This window comes from Schistocerca piceifrons, chromosome 2, assembly GCF_021461385.2.
Source record: "Schistocerca piceifrons isolate TAMUIC-IGC-003096 chromosome 2, iqSchPice1.1, whole genome shotgun sequence".
NCBI classification, from domain to species: domain Eukaryota; kingdom Metazoa; phylum Arthropoda; class Insecta; order Orthoptera; family Acrididae; genus Schistocerca; species Schistocerca piceifrons.
Window position 1 is genome coordinate 629,175,002 of NC_060139.1, and position 18,490 is coordinate 629,193,491.

At 39.6% G+C, this 18,490-nt stretch overlaps 1 protein-coding gene across 1 annotated transcript in view; it reads right to left on the reverse strand.

Moving 5' to 3' along the window:
* LOC124776894 (putative ATP-dependent RNA helicase TDRD12) overlaps nt 1-17,955 on the reverse strand; it is a 451,178-nt gene extending 433,223 nt beyond the window's left edge. The window contains exons 1-3 of the mRNA XM_047252081.1: nt 17,630-17,955; nt 9,219-9,438; nt 2,175-2,431 (exon numbers count right to left, since the gene is read on the reverse strand). Coding sequence (XP_047108037.1) covers nt 2,175-2,431; nt 9,219-9,431 — 470 coding nt within the window. The 5' untranslated portion in view covers nt 9,432-9,438; nt 17,630-17,955. The remainder of the gene's footprint in view (nt 1-2,174; nt 2,432-9,218; nt 9,439-17,629) is intronic.
* Between the last annotated feature and the right edge of the window lie 535 nt (nt 17,956-18,490).

Sequence of the window (18,490 nt, forward strand, 5' to 3'; positions counted from 1 at the left end):
GTTTACTTAACGAACATTTTTAGAAAAGGCCGAAAGTTTAAAAACGAGTACCATATTGTAAACCAGGTCCAAGCAGGGTTTGCACCAAGAAAACCATCAGATGGAGAGGCAGACAGGAGATGTATAGTGGAAATATAAGCTTGCAGCACAGAAAGGAAGTAATGCTGCAAAAGTTAGGGCCCTGTGATACGCAATCCCGTACTCACAAAAGAGCTGTGAGCCCCCTAGAGTTAGCTACAAGGGGAAGTACAGGGCTATTACAAATGATTGAAGCGATTTCATAAATTCACTGTAGCTCCATTCATTGACATATGCTCATGATACACTACAGATACGTAGAAAAACTCATAAAGTTTTGTTCGGCTGAAGCCGCACTTCAGGTTTCTGCCGCCAGAGCGCTCGAGAGTGCAGTGAGACAAAATGGCGACAGGAGCTGAGAAAGCGTATGTCGTGCTTGAAATGCACTCACATCAGTCAGACATAACAGTGCAACAACACTTCAGGACGAAGTTCAACAAAGATCCACCAACTGCTAACTCCATTCGGCGATGGTATGCGCAGTTTAAAGCTTCTGGATGCCTCTGTAAGGGGAAATTGACGGGTCGGCCTGCAGTGAGCGAAGAAACGGTTGAACACGTGCGGGCAAGTTTCACGCGTAGCCCGCGGAAGTCGACGAATAAAGCAAGCAGGGAGCTAAATGTACCACAGCCGACGGTTTGGAAAATCTTGCGGAAAAGGCTAAAGCAGAAGCCTTACCGTTTACAATTGCTACAAGCCCTGACACCCGATGACAAAGTAAAACGCTTTGAATTTTCGGCGCGGTTGCAACAGCTCATGGAAGAGGATGCATTCAGTGCGAAACTTGTTTTCAGTGATGAAGCAACATTTTTTCTTAATGGTGAAGTGAACAGACACAATGTGCGAATCTGGGCGGTAGAGAATCCTCGCGCATTCGTGCAGTAAATTCGCAATTCACCAAAAGTTAACGTGTTTTGTGCAATCTCACGGTTTAAAGTTTACGGCCCCTTTTTCTTCTGCGAAAAAAACGTTACAGGACACGTGTATCTGGACATGTTGGAAAATTGGCTCATGCCACAACTGAGGACCGACAGCGTCGACTTCATCTTTCAACAGGATGGTGCTCCACCGCACTTCCATCATGATGTTCGGCATTTCTTAAACAGGAGATTGGAAAACCGATGGATCGGTCGTGGTGGAGATCATGATCAGCAATTCATGTCATGGCCTCCACGCTCTCCCGACTTAACCCCATGCGATTTCTTTCTGTGGGGTAATGTGAAAGATTCAGTGTTTAAACCTCCTCTACCAAGAAACGTGCCAGAACTGCGAGCTCGCATCAACAATGCTTTCGAACTCATTGATGGGGACATGCTGCACCGAGTGTGGGAGGAACTTGATTATCAGCTTGATGTCTGCCGAATCATTAAAGGGGCACATATTGAACATTTGTGAATGCCTAAAAAAACTTTTTGAGTTTTTGTATGTGTGTGCAAAGCATTGTGAAAATATCTCAAATAATAAAGTTATTGTAGAGCTGTGAAATCGCTTCAATCATTTGTAATAACCCTGTATCTGATGTGCAGTAAGTGATTAATATCACTATTGTTAGTTGCCACATGCTAGCTTGGTTCTCAGTTTGATTCTAATACTTTCTATTCACTCTTCTCTACAGCTATCAATTATTTATCGTCTTGCCCTTTACTTATCTGTTTCCACTTGAGTCATGGACATTGCCATGTGCCTCTTCCAGTTTCTTATCTTGCTTATGTCCACATAGTGATTTTCTCTCACTCCTCCTCCCTCGTTCCTCGTGTCTCTGATCAGAAAAATGATCTGTTGGACTTTAATTAACATGCCACTGTGTTCTCTCTCTGTTTCCTAGGACTTCTGCACTTAATGCCCACTATGAAACAAGGTTATTGTCTGGCCAACGTGTTCCATCTCTCAGCACCTCATCTCCTAGCTCACTACCACTTCACCTCAGATAATGTAAATGTTGTTTAATGAGCAAGATTTAATGTTCCAAAATGTAGTCACCCACATTGTGTGTGTCTCTATGTCTAATATAAGTTTTGTTTTTCTTATTGACATACAGTTTACTTCAGAAACCTTTCAGATATAAGTTATATATCAAATAGTGACATTATACTTACATTCGCTTCATTTTCATCACATTATAATCTAAATCCACAGTTGTAGGTACAACACCATACAACTCAATTTGATAGGCCTGAGGTTTTAACCTCATCATTTCACGTGGAAGTTCCTTAATTGCTCCATTTCTGACATCTATAGAGATACCATAATCTACTAGAAAAACACGATAAATGTAGCCTCGGTCCAGCTTCGAGAGTCTAAGCACAGTTCCTCTGTGCCATCTGCAGGTTAGTGGGTGCTGCACTGCGACCATCTGTGACAGAATATATAAAAATCCTAGAGAATGTTGCAGTCAAATATGAAAATAAACACTGCTGAAATAAGAGTAATGCCAAGAGTAAAGTTTACATACACAAAAATGAAAAACCAGGCTTCTACTAATAGCTTTCCAATGTTTTATGCAGTATATTCAATGAGATAAGCAGGCAACCAGTTAACAGCAGAAGTAAACAGAAGATGTGCAAAGTGTTAGAGAGGATGGAGATTTGTTTCCTTTAACTATTAGGGATAGATGGTTGGTTGGAGATGGGGTGTTACAGGACCAAACAACAAGGTCATCAGTTCCTCAGTCAAGAAAAACCAACTACCCTAAATTATTTAGCCTCTGTACGAGATCACATGAAAAGATTATCAATTAAAATATTAATGCAGTCAAAAAGTTATCTAAAGTTCTTTGTAACTAACTGTCAACAGACTGGAATTATGTTAAATTTTATAGAGAAAACTAATTTTGGGCAAAGATCTGTCCAAAAATTTTCGTATTTTGTGAAGGATAATAATTAAAACTTTTTATGTCAACATTTTAATAAAGCTTTGTAAACTGGTATTGTTCTGGGTTTATTTATATCATGTGTCTGTCAAGTCAATGTAGTTCTAGTTTTGTTCGAGTACAAGTTGTTGATCACAATTGTACTTCGCCAGCATACAGTATTTCTTAATCAGTGATAAGTTTCGTCACATATTTGAGATCAATAATGAAGTTTACCTGTTCTGTCATTAATTAATGTAATCATACAAAAGCAGGACCTAATCAGTCTACATCCAAACTTAAGTATTCTAAAAATCAATTACTTTCTATGGGCATGGACACAGACATGGATATATTTGTATGGGCACACGATAGCAAGATCTTTAGCACCTGCGCAAAAACAGATTGCAATGAGTGTTGATAAAATACACAAAACAGGAAAATAAAACAGCACGTACAACATAGGTAACAAAAGTTGGAAAACTATGTGCGTACCCGCACAGAACCACGGAAGGAAGTATTGTGTCAGGAGTAAAACATTACCGACATAGGAAAAAAGTGCTATAAGGAGCTAAAACAATATAGCAGATGACATGGCTGGCTGACCTCAAGAATAAAACAAGGAGAAGCCAGCCACTCTTGACACCCCAAAACATCCAGCCTACAAGTTTAGGCCAGAGTACAGACACATCACAAAACTTTAAAACCTTAGTCAGACTTGTCTCATCATCAGCTGAAATAGAGGGCAGATCCCCACCAATATTTGCTTCTGCCCTTGCACCACACTCCATAAAGATATGGCTGATAGAGATGTGCACACCAAAGCATCACAAAGTGGAGGATTCTCTCGCCATAGTAAAAAGCTATGTGTGAGAGGGCAGTTCCCAATTCTAAGACGCATGAGGGTCACTTCATGCTGCCCGAGCAACTGGCAGGAGGAAACGCCATGGTTGGGTTGTTGACTTCACCAACCGCAGCTTATTGGCTGTCACCGCCAGCCATTCCTCATCCCACAACTGTATGCACTTCCTGTATAGTGCAGAAACAACAGCCCGAAAGGGAATACGACACTGAGCCACATCCTGCCCTCTGCAGGCCTCCTTGGCAGACTGATCGGCCTCTTCATTTCCCCATATCTCTACATTACCTGGCACCCAGCAGAATGACACCTGCTTACCCTGCCATTGGAGCAAGTACAGTTAGTCATATATCAGCCAGACCACTCCTCAGCTGGGTACAGGTTCTGTAATTATTGCAAGGCACTAAGGAATTGGAAAATGAGAAACTGTTTGCCCCGAGTATGATGCATCTACTTCAGTGTCTCCAGGATCACGTGGAGCTCCACTGAGAAAATGGTATACTCGTGAGGAAGGTGAATCCTGGTCAGGGAACACAACAGAGCAGCCAAGGGAATGCTCTTGTTTACTGTGAAACCATGATGTATAGCTAAAATGTTAAAATACAGAGACTGAAATGTAAAATCTGACGTATCATCTTTCTTAAAATTTGTCAAGTCTAAAGTACATCTGGGCCTCTGGTGAAGCCGAGGTAGAAATCTGCTTCCACAACGATGTAAAACATGAAGACTGGCCACACCCATCTTTAGAAGGCAATCCTGTGCACGAATCCCATAGCGCCTCGTTGCATGTTGCCACTTACGAAAAAGCCTTTCCAGTGGAGGCTGAGCAATAGTATGATAGGTGAGTGTGTATGGTGTGAACAGAGTTTCATACGCCTGACGCACCATAAGTAGCCATTGCCTGACATGAGGTGGCAGTTCACCAGCCTTCGCACAGAAGCTTGGTACAGGGCTTGTTCTGAATGCCCCAGTGGCCAACCGAATCCCTTCACGGTGCATTACATCCACCATCTTTAAATAAAATGGTCTCGCAGACCCAAACACCAAATGCCCTGTAAAACTGGAGCACACATGTCCTGTCTGCTCCCCACGTACTGTGGCTAAGACATTTTAAAATACTGAAAGTCTTAAGTAACCATTTTTTCAGGTCCTTGAGATGTGGCAACCATGTAACCTTAAGAGTCAAATATGAGGCCCAGAAACCTCACTGTGTCTTTAGAAGTAAAAATAGTGTCCCTCGTCCTCAACTCAGGAAAGTTTAAAATGAAATAAGAACAATTAAAAAGAACACATACAGACTTCTCGGTGGAAAACTCAAAACCACTCTTCTGCGCCCATTCATGCAAATGTCAAAGCGTTAGTTGTAACTGATGTGTTGTCATTGCGAGGCTTGAAGAAGAAGAAGAAAACACAGAGAAATCTTCGACAAACAAGGAACACTGGACAGGAATTTTCACTATGGATGTAAAGACAGTCACACTTAATATTCTACCTTGAGGGACACTGTTCTCCTGCTCAAAGTGATCAGACAGGACGTCACCAACTCTGTATCTAAAGTATCGTGGTGAGAGGAAGTACTGAATAAAAATGGGAAGACAACCACAAAAACCCCATTTGTGAAGCTGCCCCAGGATAAGTTGCCTCCAAGTACTATTACAGGCCTTCTCGATGTCAAAAAATATACCTCGAAGGTGATGCCGGCATAGGAAAGACTATTGTTTAGCCGTCTCCAGGAGGATAAGGTTATCGAAGGTGGAGTGATACCTCCTGAACCCACACTAAAAGTGACTAAGGAGTTGCCTGGCTTCTAAGACCCAGACAAGGCAGCAGTTGACCATCCACTCCAAGGTCTTCCCCATGCAGCTAGTGAGGGCAACACTACAGTAACTACTTGGGCATGTACGGTCTGTCCCAGGCTTTAAAAGGGGAACTAAAATTGCCTCATACCACGAGTCGGGAAAGTGACCTGACACCCAGATGGCATTAAAAAGTGTGAGGAATATATCTTTGTTTTGCCTTGTAAGGTGCCACAGCATACTGTAATGCAGTCTGTCATAACCAGGGGATGTGTCTGAGCTGCAGACACTGCAGGATCCAGCTCCCACATGGAAAATGGGCAATTGTAATCTTCATCAGAGGTGGACCGGAAGTCCAAACTAAACCTCTATGGCACTGCAAACCTGGATCCTGAGAGGCTGTTGCAGTAACTGTGGCAAAATATGCTGGCATAGTCTCGCCAATGTCTCATGGATTGGTTTGGAGAGTGCCATTCCCCATTACAGCAGCCATGGAGCATCTGCCTTCTCTCCCAGAAATACTCCTGATGGTCTCCCAAACGACGGAACTTTTGGTGGAATGATTAATGGTGTTCAGGAACTGTTGCCATGACCTCCTCTTACTCTCTCGAATAATTCGACGACTCTTTGCACTCGCCACCTGAAAGGCTGCAAGATTCTCTGCAATTGGTCGACACTTGAACCTACACAGAGCCGCATGCCTGGTCCTGATTGCAGAGCGGCATTGAGCACTCCATCAAGAGACAGGTTGCCTCTTCTGTTGTCCCGTGGACTGTGGAATGAATGCTGCAGCGGCGTGGTGGTTCATTTTAGTAATACGAGACCCATGCCTCGACATTCAAACAATGTTCAAACTGCACCAAATGAAATTTTGAGGGAGCACTTTCTTGGAAGAGCTGAGCAACATATTGCTTCCTCCCACATATATCTCATGTAATGACCACAATGAAAAAATTCAAGAAATTAGAGCCAATAAATAGGCTTACTGACAATCATTCTTCCCCATGTGCCTTTCATGACTGGAACAGGGGAGGGGGTTGAGGAGGAGGGGGGGGGGGGGGGGACACAACCATAAGTGTCCTCCATTGCTCACTATTAGGTGGCTTGTGGAGTATGATGTATACGTAGATACAGTAGCAGCTAGAGCTAATTTTCTGTGAAGAATGCACAGCATCAGGAAAGAAAATCATTGTTGCCTTCTTATTCACCTCACAGCAACTTGGCTGGATCAAAATCACGCAAGAAAGCACATCTGGTGGGACCTGCAAGCGAATGGCCAGCTGAAAGTGCCAACTGGCAAAAGAAACATGCTTATGTATGGTCTGTCATGCAGGGTCATCCAATTACGGCTTTATCAAAGGTGCAAAGCTAATATTTTTACTGCAAATACACCGATTATCTTCAAGAAATGAATAGTGACATAGGTAAAGACTACGTTTTTGCGTTTATTATGTGGTTTAGAAGAGGGTTCTGTGATTGTCATGGATAATTCCAGTTATCGTTTGAGAACAACAGAAAAAATTCCTAGCTGAAGCACAGAGAAGGAAGAAATCACACAGTGGCTAGAAGAGAAAAGTATTTCCATTTCAGGTCACTATACAAAAGCAGAGATGGTGGTGGAATTCAGGCACCAAAATATGAATAATCAATAGAATTTCACGGCCTAACAGCAGAAATGGGCCATGACATTGTAAGTTTACTAATACAAACCCATAGAAAATATATGGACACTAGTAAAAAGAAAGGTTACATCAAGACTGAAAGATGTGAAGAATCTACATGAGGAAGCAATTGATGATGTCACAATGTACCACTGGATTAACAATTTACACCATGCTGAAATTCTAGTTAAAAAAAAAAAAAGAATTTCTGAAGGCAGGCATCCAACGAAAGTGCACTGAAGGTATTGTCATTACTTCAAATGACTCCTCTGTAAGTCAGTATTCAGAGCAATAAATCCCATCCCTTCCCTTTGCTGTCCTCTTCTCTTTCCTCCCCCTCCCCAATTATCAGTACAAAGCAGAACAGCCGCCAAACATGACTGTGCTGTCATGTTCTTCAGTGTTACTTGTGGGGACCAGAAGACCAGGGGCAGTGGCAAGGGAGGGGGGGGGGGGGCGGCTATACCTACCCCCCCCCCCCCCCCCCCACACACACACACACACACACACACACACACACACACACACACACACAGAGTATCAAATTACACTGGATAAAATGACTTCAGAAATCAGTGAATATATTATTCCAATAGAATCAATCATTTTTTATATAATTATATAGCAATATAGGTTGCAATGTATTCCAAACACATTATAACAAAAGAATAAGAGCGTCAAATAGCTTACTGCCTAAACCAATAAATATCATTTAACTTGAAACAGGCATCTTGTTATTTATTAATGCACATTTTTTTTACCCTGAACTCTAAAACAGTTACCAAAAACTACATTAAGCAACACCAAATTTTACCAATTTGTTGGTAGAGGACCCCAACTCTCCTTTTGTTAAGCCATATTCCATTCCCCCGTTCTCCCAAAACCCCTCCCCCCTTGACCAACTTCTAGAATCGCCCCTGCAGAAGACTTGCGTCTTTTGTCTTGTAGCGATGTTAAAATTAATGTGCAACCTCAGGGAATGCTTGAATGATCACATAATCAAAACTGAAATAGTTTTATAATTTAACAGATGAACATTAATGATGTATATGGCTGTAATATACCTTCTAAACACACAAGAATACATTAATATGAAGGGGCTGCTATCTCACTACAGTGTTTTCAAAGCATTTTCTTGGTGTATGGATTTGATACCATAATGAAGTGTTCAAAATAAGTCACTGACAGCTTCTGATTATAAAATTCTTGAAATGTGCTACCTAGCGATTTCAGGCTTCATTTGCAAATGAATGCCTTGTAATGCACTGAGCATACAGACAGCATTATCTGACAGCATAGTTCGCTTAGATCGGCTAGACATGTGGGCCAAAGGCTGCCAACTCGTGGCAACTGAGGTGTGCAGTGAGAAAACAAGTGGGTGAAACATGCATGAAAGGTGGAGGGGGTGCCTTCTCCACTTACCCTTCCAGCTGCCACTTTCGTAGCTCCCTACTATATGTATAGTACAAATTTTGTTGAAACTGGATCAAAGGCTTTCCCAAAATGTATGAATTTGAGGCAAATTGGTAAGTCATCTAATTGCTGCTTTCTACAATTTATTCACAACTTTGTGATCAAATTTTGTAACCTTTTGCTCTGTTTCAGTATCTACAGAATGCTCTTTCCCATTGATTAACAAGAAGGTTGTAATATTACACTCCATACTGTACAGACTAGTTAAGGTAAATGTGCCTAAAATGTCTTCTTTCAGTCACCGCCCTCCTCCCTAAGCCTTTCTTACAAAAGTATCAGTTCCTATATATCACACTAGAGTTTACTTTTACATAATGAGATGTTTACTGGTCTACAAAGATAAAAAGATCTGTATTGAAAGTCGGACATTTATAGAGAAACTAGGAGTCAGGATTTACCTCAAATTAGACTTTTTTTATGGAGTGCAAGAAAATACCTAACATGTAAGTCAGATCAAGCATAAAGCATATTACAATTTTCTAACACATCTTAGCAAATCATACCTCTGCTTCTTTTGGTAGGAAATGATCAGATGCTTTTGCCTGACTGCAGCGGATTGACAGTATTTCTTCCTTCACAAGGAATTCTTTACGCTGCTCAGACATGTTTATGTCGTTAGGGTCCATGACCCAAAATGCTGAACTGCTAATCATGTCACCTAATACTACTTTCTTAGCATCCGATGGCAATTCAGCAATGATATTATGCTTCTCCATGTTAACTCTGAAACAATATTGTTACAATTAGTCCTCAAACACACAATTATTTTCAGCTTACATAAAAATGTATAACATGCAGAAGCTTTACAGTGTATCCGAGCTACATATAGGTTACTTCAGTTTTCCACATTTAAACACAGTAGTATGAAAAGAAAAGGGAGGGGAAGACAACTGGCCCACAAAATGTAGAAGAAAGATGGTGCAGACATAGGTCAAATTGTTAGTTCATTATTTCCACATTGCTTCCAGACAAACTTGACAACATTTTAATACCACTGGCAGCAAAAGAACCCCATGAAGAAATACTGGAATGTGAAACAAAAAAGGATACAAAGTGTTCATTTAAAATAGCACTTATTTTAAAGGAAAATGAAGTGAAAAGAAAAGAACAAAAAGTAAGTTGCTCAGATACCTGAGCCAGGAGTTAAATTAAGTTACAAACTAGTAATAAACCATGGTTAAATTAGCATCAATCTCTCACTGAAATTTTAGTTTCAGTACTTTCAAGTTTTCCACAATAAAGTAACTCTCTTCTTACAAATTAACAAAGAGAACTAGAGGACTACAAAATAATAAGCATGCCAGTTCCAGTGGATGAGTGAGGACATAATGTACAAGGTAGCAAGCAGCACTGACAAATTATTTTTGCATTGCTTCAGAACAATGATACTAAAAGTTCTAAAAACTTCCTACAACCCAGGATCCTTTTCTATAATTAGCATTGAAAACAAAGGCACACTATCTGCTGATGCCAGTATTGATTGATATCCCTCTCCTCAAGTGATTAATTCTCATTATAAGCTGCAAACATTGTAACATAACTCTTCTTACGCATCAGTTACTTCTACGATTTGCATTTATCCTTATCCCTTGTGGCGTTGCTGGTCTCCCATTGGGCGCCTACCTAGATGGCGGATAGGGGAATGCTCACCAGATACGGTGGATATCCCGGAAATAAAATGCTGAGATGGACCAAAACTAATGGCTGCTGCCTTGTAGCTTGATATTGGCTTATTAAAGGCTAAAGGAAGAAAACCTTGAAAATAAATTACCTGGTCCCCAAGGTTGGCAGTTGTGTCAAAAAATTAAAATGTAAAAAAACCTAATACTATGCCTCAGAAAAAAATGAAATCTTGAATGACAAACTGAAGAAGAAACAAAGGAAATGACATTTGGATGCTAGAATGTGCAAGATATCTACACAAAACTGAATATATTACCAACAGAACTTTACAGGTTCAAAATGGACGTTGTCATAGTCTGTGAGACCAAGAGGAAAGGTGAAGAAGAGGAACTTGGTAATTATGAACATACTTGGAATGGGGCATCCAAAGTGGTAACAGTCAAAGCAGGAGTCTCCATTATGACAAAGAAAGAACAGAAAAGGAGAATCACCAATTGGAAATTTATTGATGAATGTACTATTGTGGTAGAAATTCCTATTTGCCTGGGAAGTTATAATTATTGGTGTATATGCACCCACGAATGAAGCAATAGACCGGAAACTAAAGAAAAAATACCAAGGAGGAAAGAACTGACTGTCATAGGGTATATGAATGGAAGAGTAGGAATTAGATAATCATGTCCAACAGTGGAGAAAGATGGAGGGACAGAATGTAATGACAATGGAGAACGATTGATTGAAATTTGTGAACAGTTTGGACTGAAAATTACCAACACATTTTTTAAATACAAGGCTATCCATAAATATACTTGGCAACAGAATACTAGAGAACTTTGCTCTATAATAGATCATACTATCATTAGTCAGACAAGTAGATTCAAGGCAGCAGATGCTAGATCTTATATGGGAGCCCAGTGTGTATCACACAGTTATCTAGTAAAAACGAAGAGCTTTTGGCCATGGAAGAATGCAAAGAATTATTCTAAAAACATTAAAACGAACTGTGCTCAGAAAGCTCAAAACATACACTTCAATACTGACAGCCTACAAAATGAAAGCATATGAACATTCTTTGCTGCCAGAATGGAAATAAGATTGGGAGAAACATTTCAAGGAAGTACACAGGAAATATATTAATACATAAAATCCAGTGTTCTAAATATAACAACAGAGGTGCTGGGAATAAGAAGAAACAACCACAGATGTACAGTAGAACGGTTGTCAGAGGAAATCGAGGTGTCAGTTACAGAAAAGAGGACTGCATTTAACCAGTCATTGAACGATAAATTGGATAAAGTGATTAAAAAAATAATGATAGCAAAAAATGAAGCATGGGAAAGGATATGTGCCAGTGTCGAGAACAAACTGGGATTTGGGAGAGCGAAAGAAGTGCACTCAGTGGTCAGTATTAAAACGACAGGAGACAAAAACCTAAACCAATCTTCAACTAATAACACCAAAAGAATGGGAAGAATATTTCTGGAAATTATTACATGAGGATAGAGTATATGGAGGAAGGAACAGTAGAAGAAAAGGAACAGAAAGAGGAGGAGATCCAAACTTTAGAAAGTGAAATGAGCAAGGTATTAACAACAGGGAAGAGTGGCATATCACCTGGAACAGGCGGTATCAGTCTGGGTTCTTAAAATATGGTGGTGACAAAATTGTGAAATTAATAAGATGGTTCTTAAATAAAATGTTACATGGAGATTCAGTATCCAAGGAAATGAAGATGGGCTATATTAATACTATATTTAACAAAGGAGATTTAAAAAGTTGCTCAAACTATCAAGGAATCTGTGTTATAAACATGTTAATGAGAATTTTTGGGAAAATGATTAAAATAAGCTAGAAATAAATTTTAAAACCCAGGAAGAACAATGTGGTTTCACAGCTGGTAGATCAAGCGTAGACCATATTTTCACATTACAGCAGATCTTAGAGAAACATAGGGAAAAATCAAAAAACAAAAGATTAATTTTTGTAGATATAAAAAAAGCAAATGATACTGTCCTGAGAAAACTACTTTGGAGAGTGTTACATACATCAAACATAAAGGGTTCTTTAATTAAAATAACACACAAAATATATAAAGATAACATATGTCAAGGGAAAATTGGTAGTACACATCCACAGAAATTTAGAACAAGCAAGAGTCTGTTACAAGGCTGGCCCATTTCACCAACATTATTTAAAATCTCTATAGGCATAAGTCTTAAGAGGTGGCCTTGTAAATGCAACAGATGTGGTTAGAAATCAGAGATGGAGTTTCTTCACATCATGTACTGTTTGCTGTAATCTAGCAGTTATAGCAGAAAACAGAGATATAACCAGTTAGCAATGGAATACAGAAACTGGTGATTGAAGATTAATTACGGTACCAGAAAACAGAATACCTCACTAATGATCCAGATGACTTTTACATAGAGGGTGAGAAAATTAAGAAGGTCACTACTTCCCGCTATTTGGGATCCACTTTAGAGCTGGAGGTAAAATCAGAGATAGAACAGTGGAAGTAAGGTCATTGGGATGTTCAGCTCAATCTTGAAGCGGAAATGTAATACACTGAACCAAAAAATCGCATAAAAATCGATACTAGAGAGCATAGATATGTACGGAGTGGACACTTGGATAATAATCTGAAACATGTAAGAAAACTGCAAGCAGTAGAAATAGACTTCTGATGAAGGTGAGAAACAAAGGACACACCAAAAAAATAAAGACAATGGAAGTAAGAGAAAGAATACATGACACGATGGATAGAAGGAAGTTACAATGGTATGGCCATGTAAGAAGAACGGAGGAAACCAGAATACCAAAAATGATCCTGGAATGGGATCCAGAGGGAAAGAAAAGAGGAGGTCAACCTATGACCACCTTGTTCCAAAATGTACAATTAACAATGAGAAGACCTGAGGCAGAGGAGCAAGAGTTACAACACAAACACCTGGAAAGAAATTGTAAGGAGATAAATTAAGATCTTATGTAACACATAAGAACCACGAACCATGGACCTTGCCGCTGGTGGGGAGGCTTGAGTGCCTCAACGACACAGATAGCCGTACCGTAGGTGCAACAACAACGGAGGGGTATCTGTTGAGAGGCCAGACAAACATGTGGTTCCTGAAGAGGGGCAGCAGCCTTTTCAGTAGATGCAGGGGCAACAGTCTGGATGATTGACTGATCTGGCCTTGTAACACTAACCAAAACGGCCTTGCTGTGCTGGTACTGAGAATGGCTGAAACCGAGGGGAAACTACGGCCATAATTTTTCTCGAGGGCATGCAGCTTAACTGTATGGATAAATGATGATGGCGTCCTCTTGGGTAAAATATTCCGGAGGTAAAATAGTCCCCCATTCGGATCTCCGGGTGGGGACTACCCAGGAGGATGTCGTTATCAGGATAAAAGAAACTGGCATTCTACGGATCGGAGCGTGGAATGTCAGATCCCTTAATCGGGCAGGTAGGTTAGAAAATTTAAAAAGGGAAATGGATAGGTTAAAGTTAGATATAGTGGGAATTAGTGAAGTTCGGTGGCAGGAGGAACAAGACTTTTGGTCAGGTGAATACAGGGTTATAAATACAAAATCAAATAGGGGTAATGCAGGAGTAGGTTTAATAATGAATAAAAAAAATAGGAGTGCAGGTAAGCTACTACAAACAGCATAGTTAATGCATTATTGTGGCCAAGATAGACACGAAGCTCATGCCTACTACAGTAGTACAAGTTTATATGCTAACTAGCTCTGCAGATGACGAAGAAATTGATGAAATGTATGAAGAGAGAAAAGAAATTATTCAGGTAGTGAAGGGAGACAAAAATTTAATAGTCATGGGTGACTGGAATTCGACAGTAGGAAAAGGAAGAGAAGGAAACATAGTAGGTGAATATGGATTGGGGCTAAGAAATGAAAGAGGAAGCCGCCTGGTAGAATTTGGCACAGAGCATAACTTAATCATAGCTAACACTTGGTTCAAGAATCATGAAAGAAGGTTGTATACATGAAAGAACCCTGGAAATACTAGAATGTTTCAGATAGATTATATAATGGTAAGACAGAGATTAAGGAACCAGGTTTTAAATTGTAAGATGTTTCCAGGGGCACATGTGGACTCTGACCACAATCTATTGGTTATGAACTGTAGATTAAAACTGAAGAAACTACAAAAAGGTGGGAATTTACGGAGATGGGACCTGGATAAACTGAAAGAACCAGAGGTTGTACAGAGTTTCAGGGAGAGTGGGAGAGCATAAGGGAACAATTGACAGGAATGGGGGAAAGAAATACAGTAGAAGAAGAATGGGTAGCTTTGAGGAATGAAATAGTGAAGGCAGCAGAGGATCAAGTAGGTAAAAAGACAAGGGCTAGTGGAAATCGTTGGGTAGCAGAAGAGATACTGAATTTAATTGATGAAAGTAGAAAATACAAATATGCAGTAAGTGAAGCAGGCAAAAAGGAATACAAACGTCTCAAAAATGAGATCGACAGGAAGTGCAAAATGGCTAAGCAGACATGACTAGAGGACAAATGTAAGGATGTAGAGGCTTATCTCACGAGGGTTAAGATAGATACTGCCTACAGGAAAATTAAAGAGACCTTTGGAGAAAAGAGAACCACTTGCATGAATATCAAGAGCTCAGATGGAAACCCAGTACTAAGCAAAGAAGGGAAAGCAGAAAGGTGGAAGGAGTATATAGAGGGTCTATACAGGGGAGATGTTTTTGTGGACAATATTATGGAAATGGAAGAGGATGTAGATGAAGATGAAATGGGAGGTATGATACTGCGTGAAGAGTTTGACAGAGCACTGAAAAACCTAAATCAAAACAAGGCCCCGGGAGTAGACAACATTCCATTAGAACTACTGGCAGCCTTGGGAGAGCCAGTCCTGACAAAACTCTACCATCTGGTGAGCAAGATGTATGAGACAGGTGAAATACCCTCAGACTTCAAGAATAATATAATAATTCCAATCCCAAAGAAATCAGGTGTCGACAGATGTGAAAATTACCGAACTATCAGTTTAATAAGTCACAGCTGCAAAATACTAACACGAATTCTTTACAGACGAATGGAAGAACTGGTAGAAGCCGACCTCGGGGATGATCAGTTTGGATTCCGTAGAAATGTTGGAACACGTGAGGCAATACTGACCCTACGACTTATCTTAGAAGAAAGATTAAGGGAAGGCAAACCTACATTTCTAGCATTTGTAGACTTAGAGAAAGCTTTTGACAATGTTGACTGGAATACTCTCTTTCAAATTCTGAAGGTGGCAGGGGTAAAATAAAGGGAGCGAAAGGCTATTTACAATTTGTACAGAAACCAGATGGCAGTTATAAGAGTCGAGGGACACGAAAGGGAAGCAGTGGTTGGGAAGGGAGTGAGACAGGGTTGTAGCCTCTCCCCGATGTTATTCAGTCTGTATATTGAGCAAGCAGTGAAGGAAACAAAAGAAAAATTCGGAGTAGGTATTAAAGTCCATGGAGAAGAAATAAAAACTTTGAGGTTCGCCGATGACATTGTAATTCTGTCAGAGACAGCAGAGGCAGCAGTTGAATGGAATTGATAGTGTCTTGAAAGGAGGATATACGATGAACATCAACAAAAGCAAAACAAGGATAATGGAATGTAGTCAAATTAAGTCAGATGATGCTGAGGGTATTAGATTAGGAAATGAGACACTTAAAGTAGTAAAGGAGTTTTGCTATTTGGGGAGCAAAATAACTGATGATGGTCGAAGTAGAGAGGATATAAAATGTAGACTGGCAATGGCAAGGAAAGAGTTTCTGAAGAAGAGAAATTTGTTAACATCGAGTATAGATTTAAGTGTCAGGAAATCATTTCTGAAAGTATTTGTATGGAGTGTAGCCATGTATGGAAGTGAAACATGGACGATAAATAGTTTGGACAACAAGAGAATAGAAGCTTTCGAAATGTGGTGCTACAGAAGAATGCTGAAGATTAGATGAGTAGATCACATAACTAATGAGGAGGTACTGAATAGGATTGGGGAGAGGAGGAGAGTGTGGCACAACTTGACTAGAAGAAGGGATCGGTTGGTAGGACATGTTCTGAGGCATCAAGGGATCACCAATTTAGCATTGGAGGGCAGCGTGGAGGGTAAAAATCATAGAGGGAGACCAAGATATGAATACACTAAGCAGATTCAGAAGGATGTAGGTTCCAGTAGGTACTGGGAGATGAAGAAGCTTGCACAGGATAGAGTAGCATGGACAGCTGCATCAAACCAGTCTCAGGACTGAAGACCACAACAACAACAACAACAACAACAACAATGTAACATGTAATAATTTCTGTTTATTTGTTATGTTGCAGAAAAACCTCTCCACAGAAGAAAATCTCAATAAATAAATAATTTATCGTCATACTGGGGTGCCTTACGTAAAGCACCTTTTAACTAATTCTTAATTTAGGAAGAAGACTATTACCCCTGCATTGGCCTTCAACCTGAATACACATCCTTGTCCTGTTCTGCACCACTGATCAGTCTGAGACACTATTCAACAGTCACATTTTGCTGATACTGCCCATGAAAATCTGTAGTGCACTACCAGTGTTCAGCCTCTACCAGTGGAGCTATTTAAAGCAATAAGTATTGAGTGATTGTGGATCAATTCTTTCTAGTGGCAGAATAATTACTATTACCCAACTTATTTCACTGTTGTTTTATTCAAATGTAATACTGCAACAGTTCATCCAATCCTAACAGGTAAATAACACAGCACTAGCAACAAATATTGATATATTTTCCTTATGTTAAACTCACGGTTACTCTATTGTCACACAGTGATTCCTCGATTAATAATCTACTACTACTACTACTACTACTACTACTACTACTACTAAATTCTTGTTCTTATGTGCTTATTATAATACATCTTCGTACTTAAATGGTTGATTATTTTTATGTATCAGCAGCAACCTGTCCACTGTGCATCCATACATCCATGTAAATATGAAGAACACCTTAACAGTAAATTGCAAATGGTAACTTTTTTCCCTGTGCATGTACCATATAAATATCAAGAGATAGTTCACTAGTCGTTATGTATAAGTAAAAATTAAGCACAAAATTAAAATGCTGCTGTTTACTAACAAATGTCACGCAGCTACTGCGAAAATTACCAGTAATATTCAAGCTTTTAATTGTTTGCTTCTTTTACATAAACTGTTTACAGTTTAATATTACAAAATGATAAATTTATGTGAACTATAACAACAAAAATATGTATACATACTATAACATGCAAGGGATGTGTATTACCTCAGCAAGTTTTAGTCGATAAAAAGGTCCCTCTATAAAACAGATATTCTGTCTCTATTCGAGGTCACCGCAGGTAACAGTCAGGTTTTGTGGAAATGTTAAGTATTAGATTTCAATATTTTTCGCTCTTAACACAGCACTATTACAGAAAGCAAACTACAAGAGTACAACTGACATAAACTGAAAAGACGTTGCCCGTTATTTGTTCATTATATGTGAACGAACACAAGTACTACGATCGCTGTTCCACCAACCGTGATACATTTCAAACGCCAGAACGTACCCACCCAACTTTCATATTTACCACCAACACCACACATGCAACACGCCGGCCGCAATGTGCTACCAAACATCATCCACGAAAGATATGCATTAAGCTAGAGCTCGTAATTTCCCGCAAATTTTTTACCAACAATAATATAAGGTTCTTACAAAAGGAAAAAGCTTTTGCAGGAATTTTTACTGACACAGAAAGCCAGATCTTAAAAAGAATGCGCACAAACATAACTTTATTATTATATTTATTCGAATTGCGCTATTTCAGACTGCTCAAAATAATTAAAACCTTGATTGTCTTCCCTGTGTGCCCATATTTCTGTAATTCTTTTGATATAAACCTGTTTTCTCACTTCAGACCAACTTGTCTCAGACTTCCTTGTCAGCTTTTCCTCTTGTCAGTTTGCCATAATTGAACATTAGATCTTAAAGTCAAGGCCAGTTCACACTGTCCGTCACGGCGATGTCACGTCAAGGTGTATTCACATTGTCCATAACGTCAAGTCAGTTTTGTTCTGGATATCATTACACTACATTAATAGTTCTTCCATAGATCCTGAATACGATATTTCGTAATTATGTGGA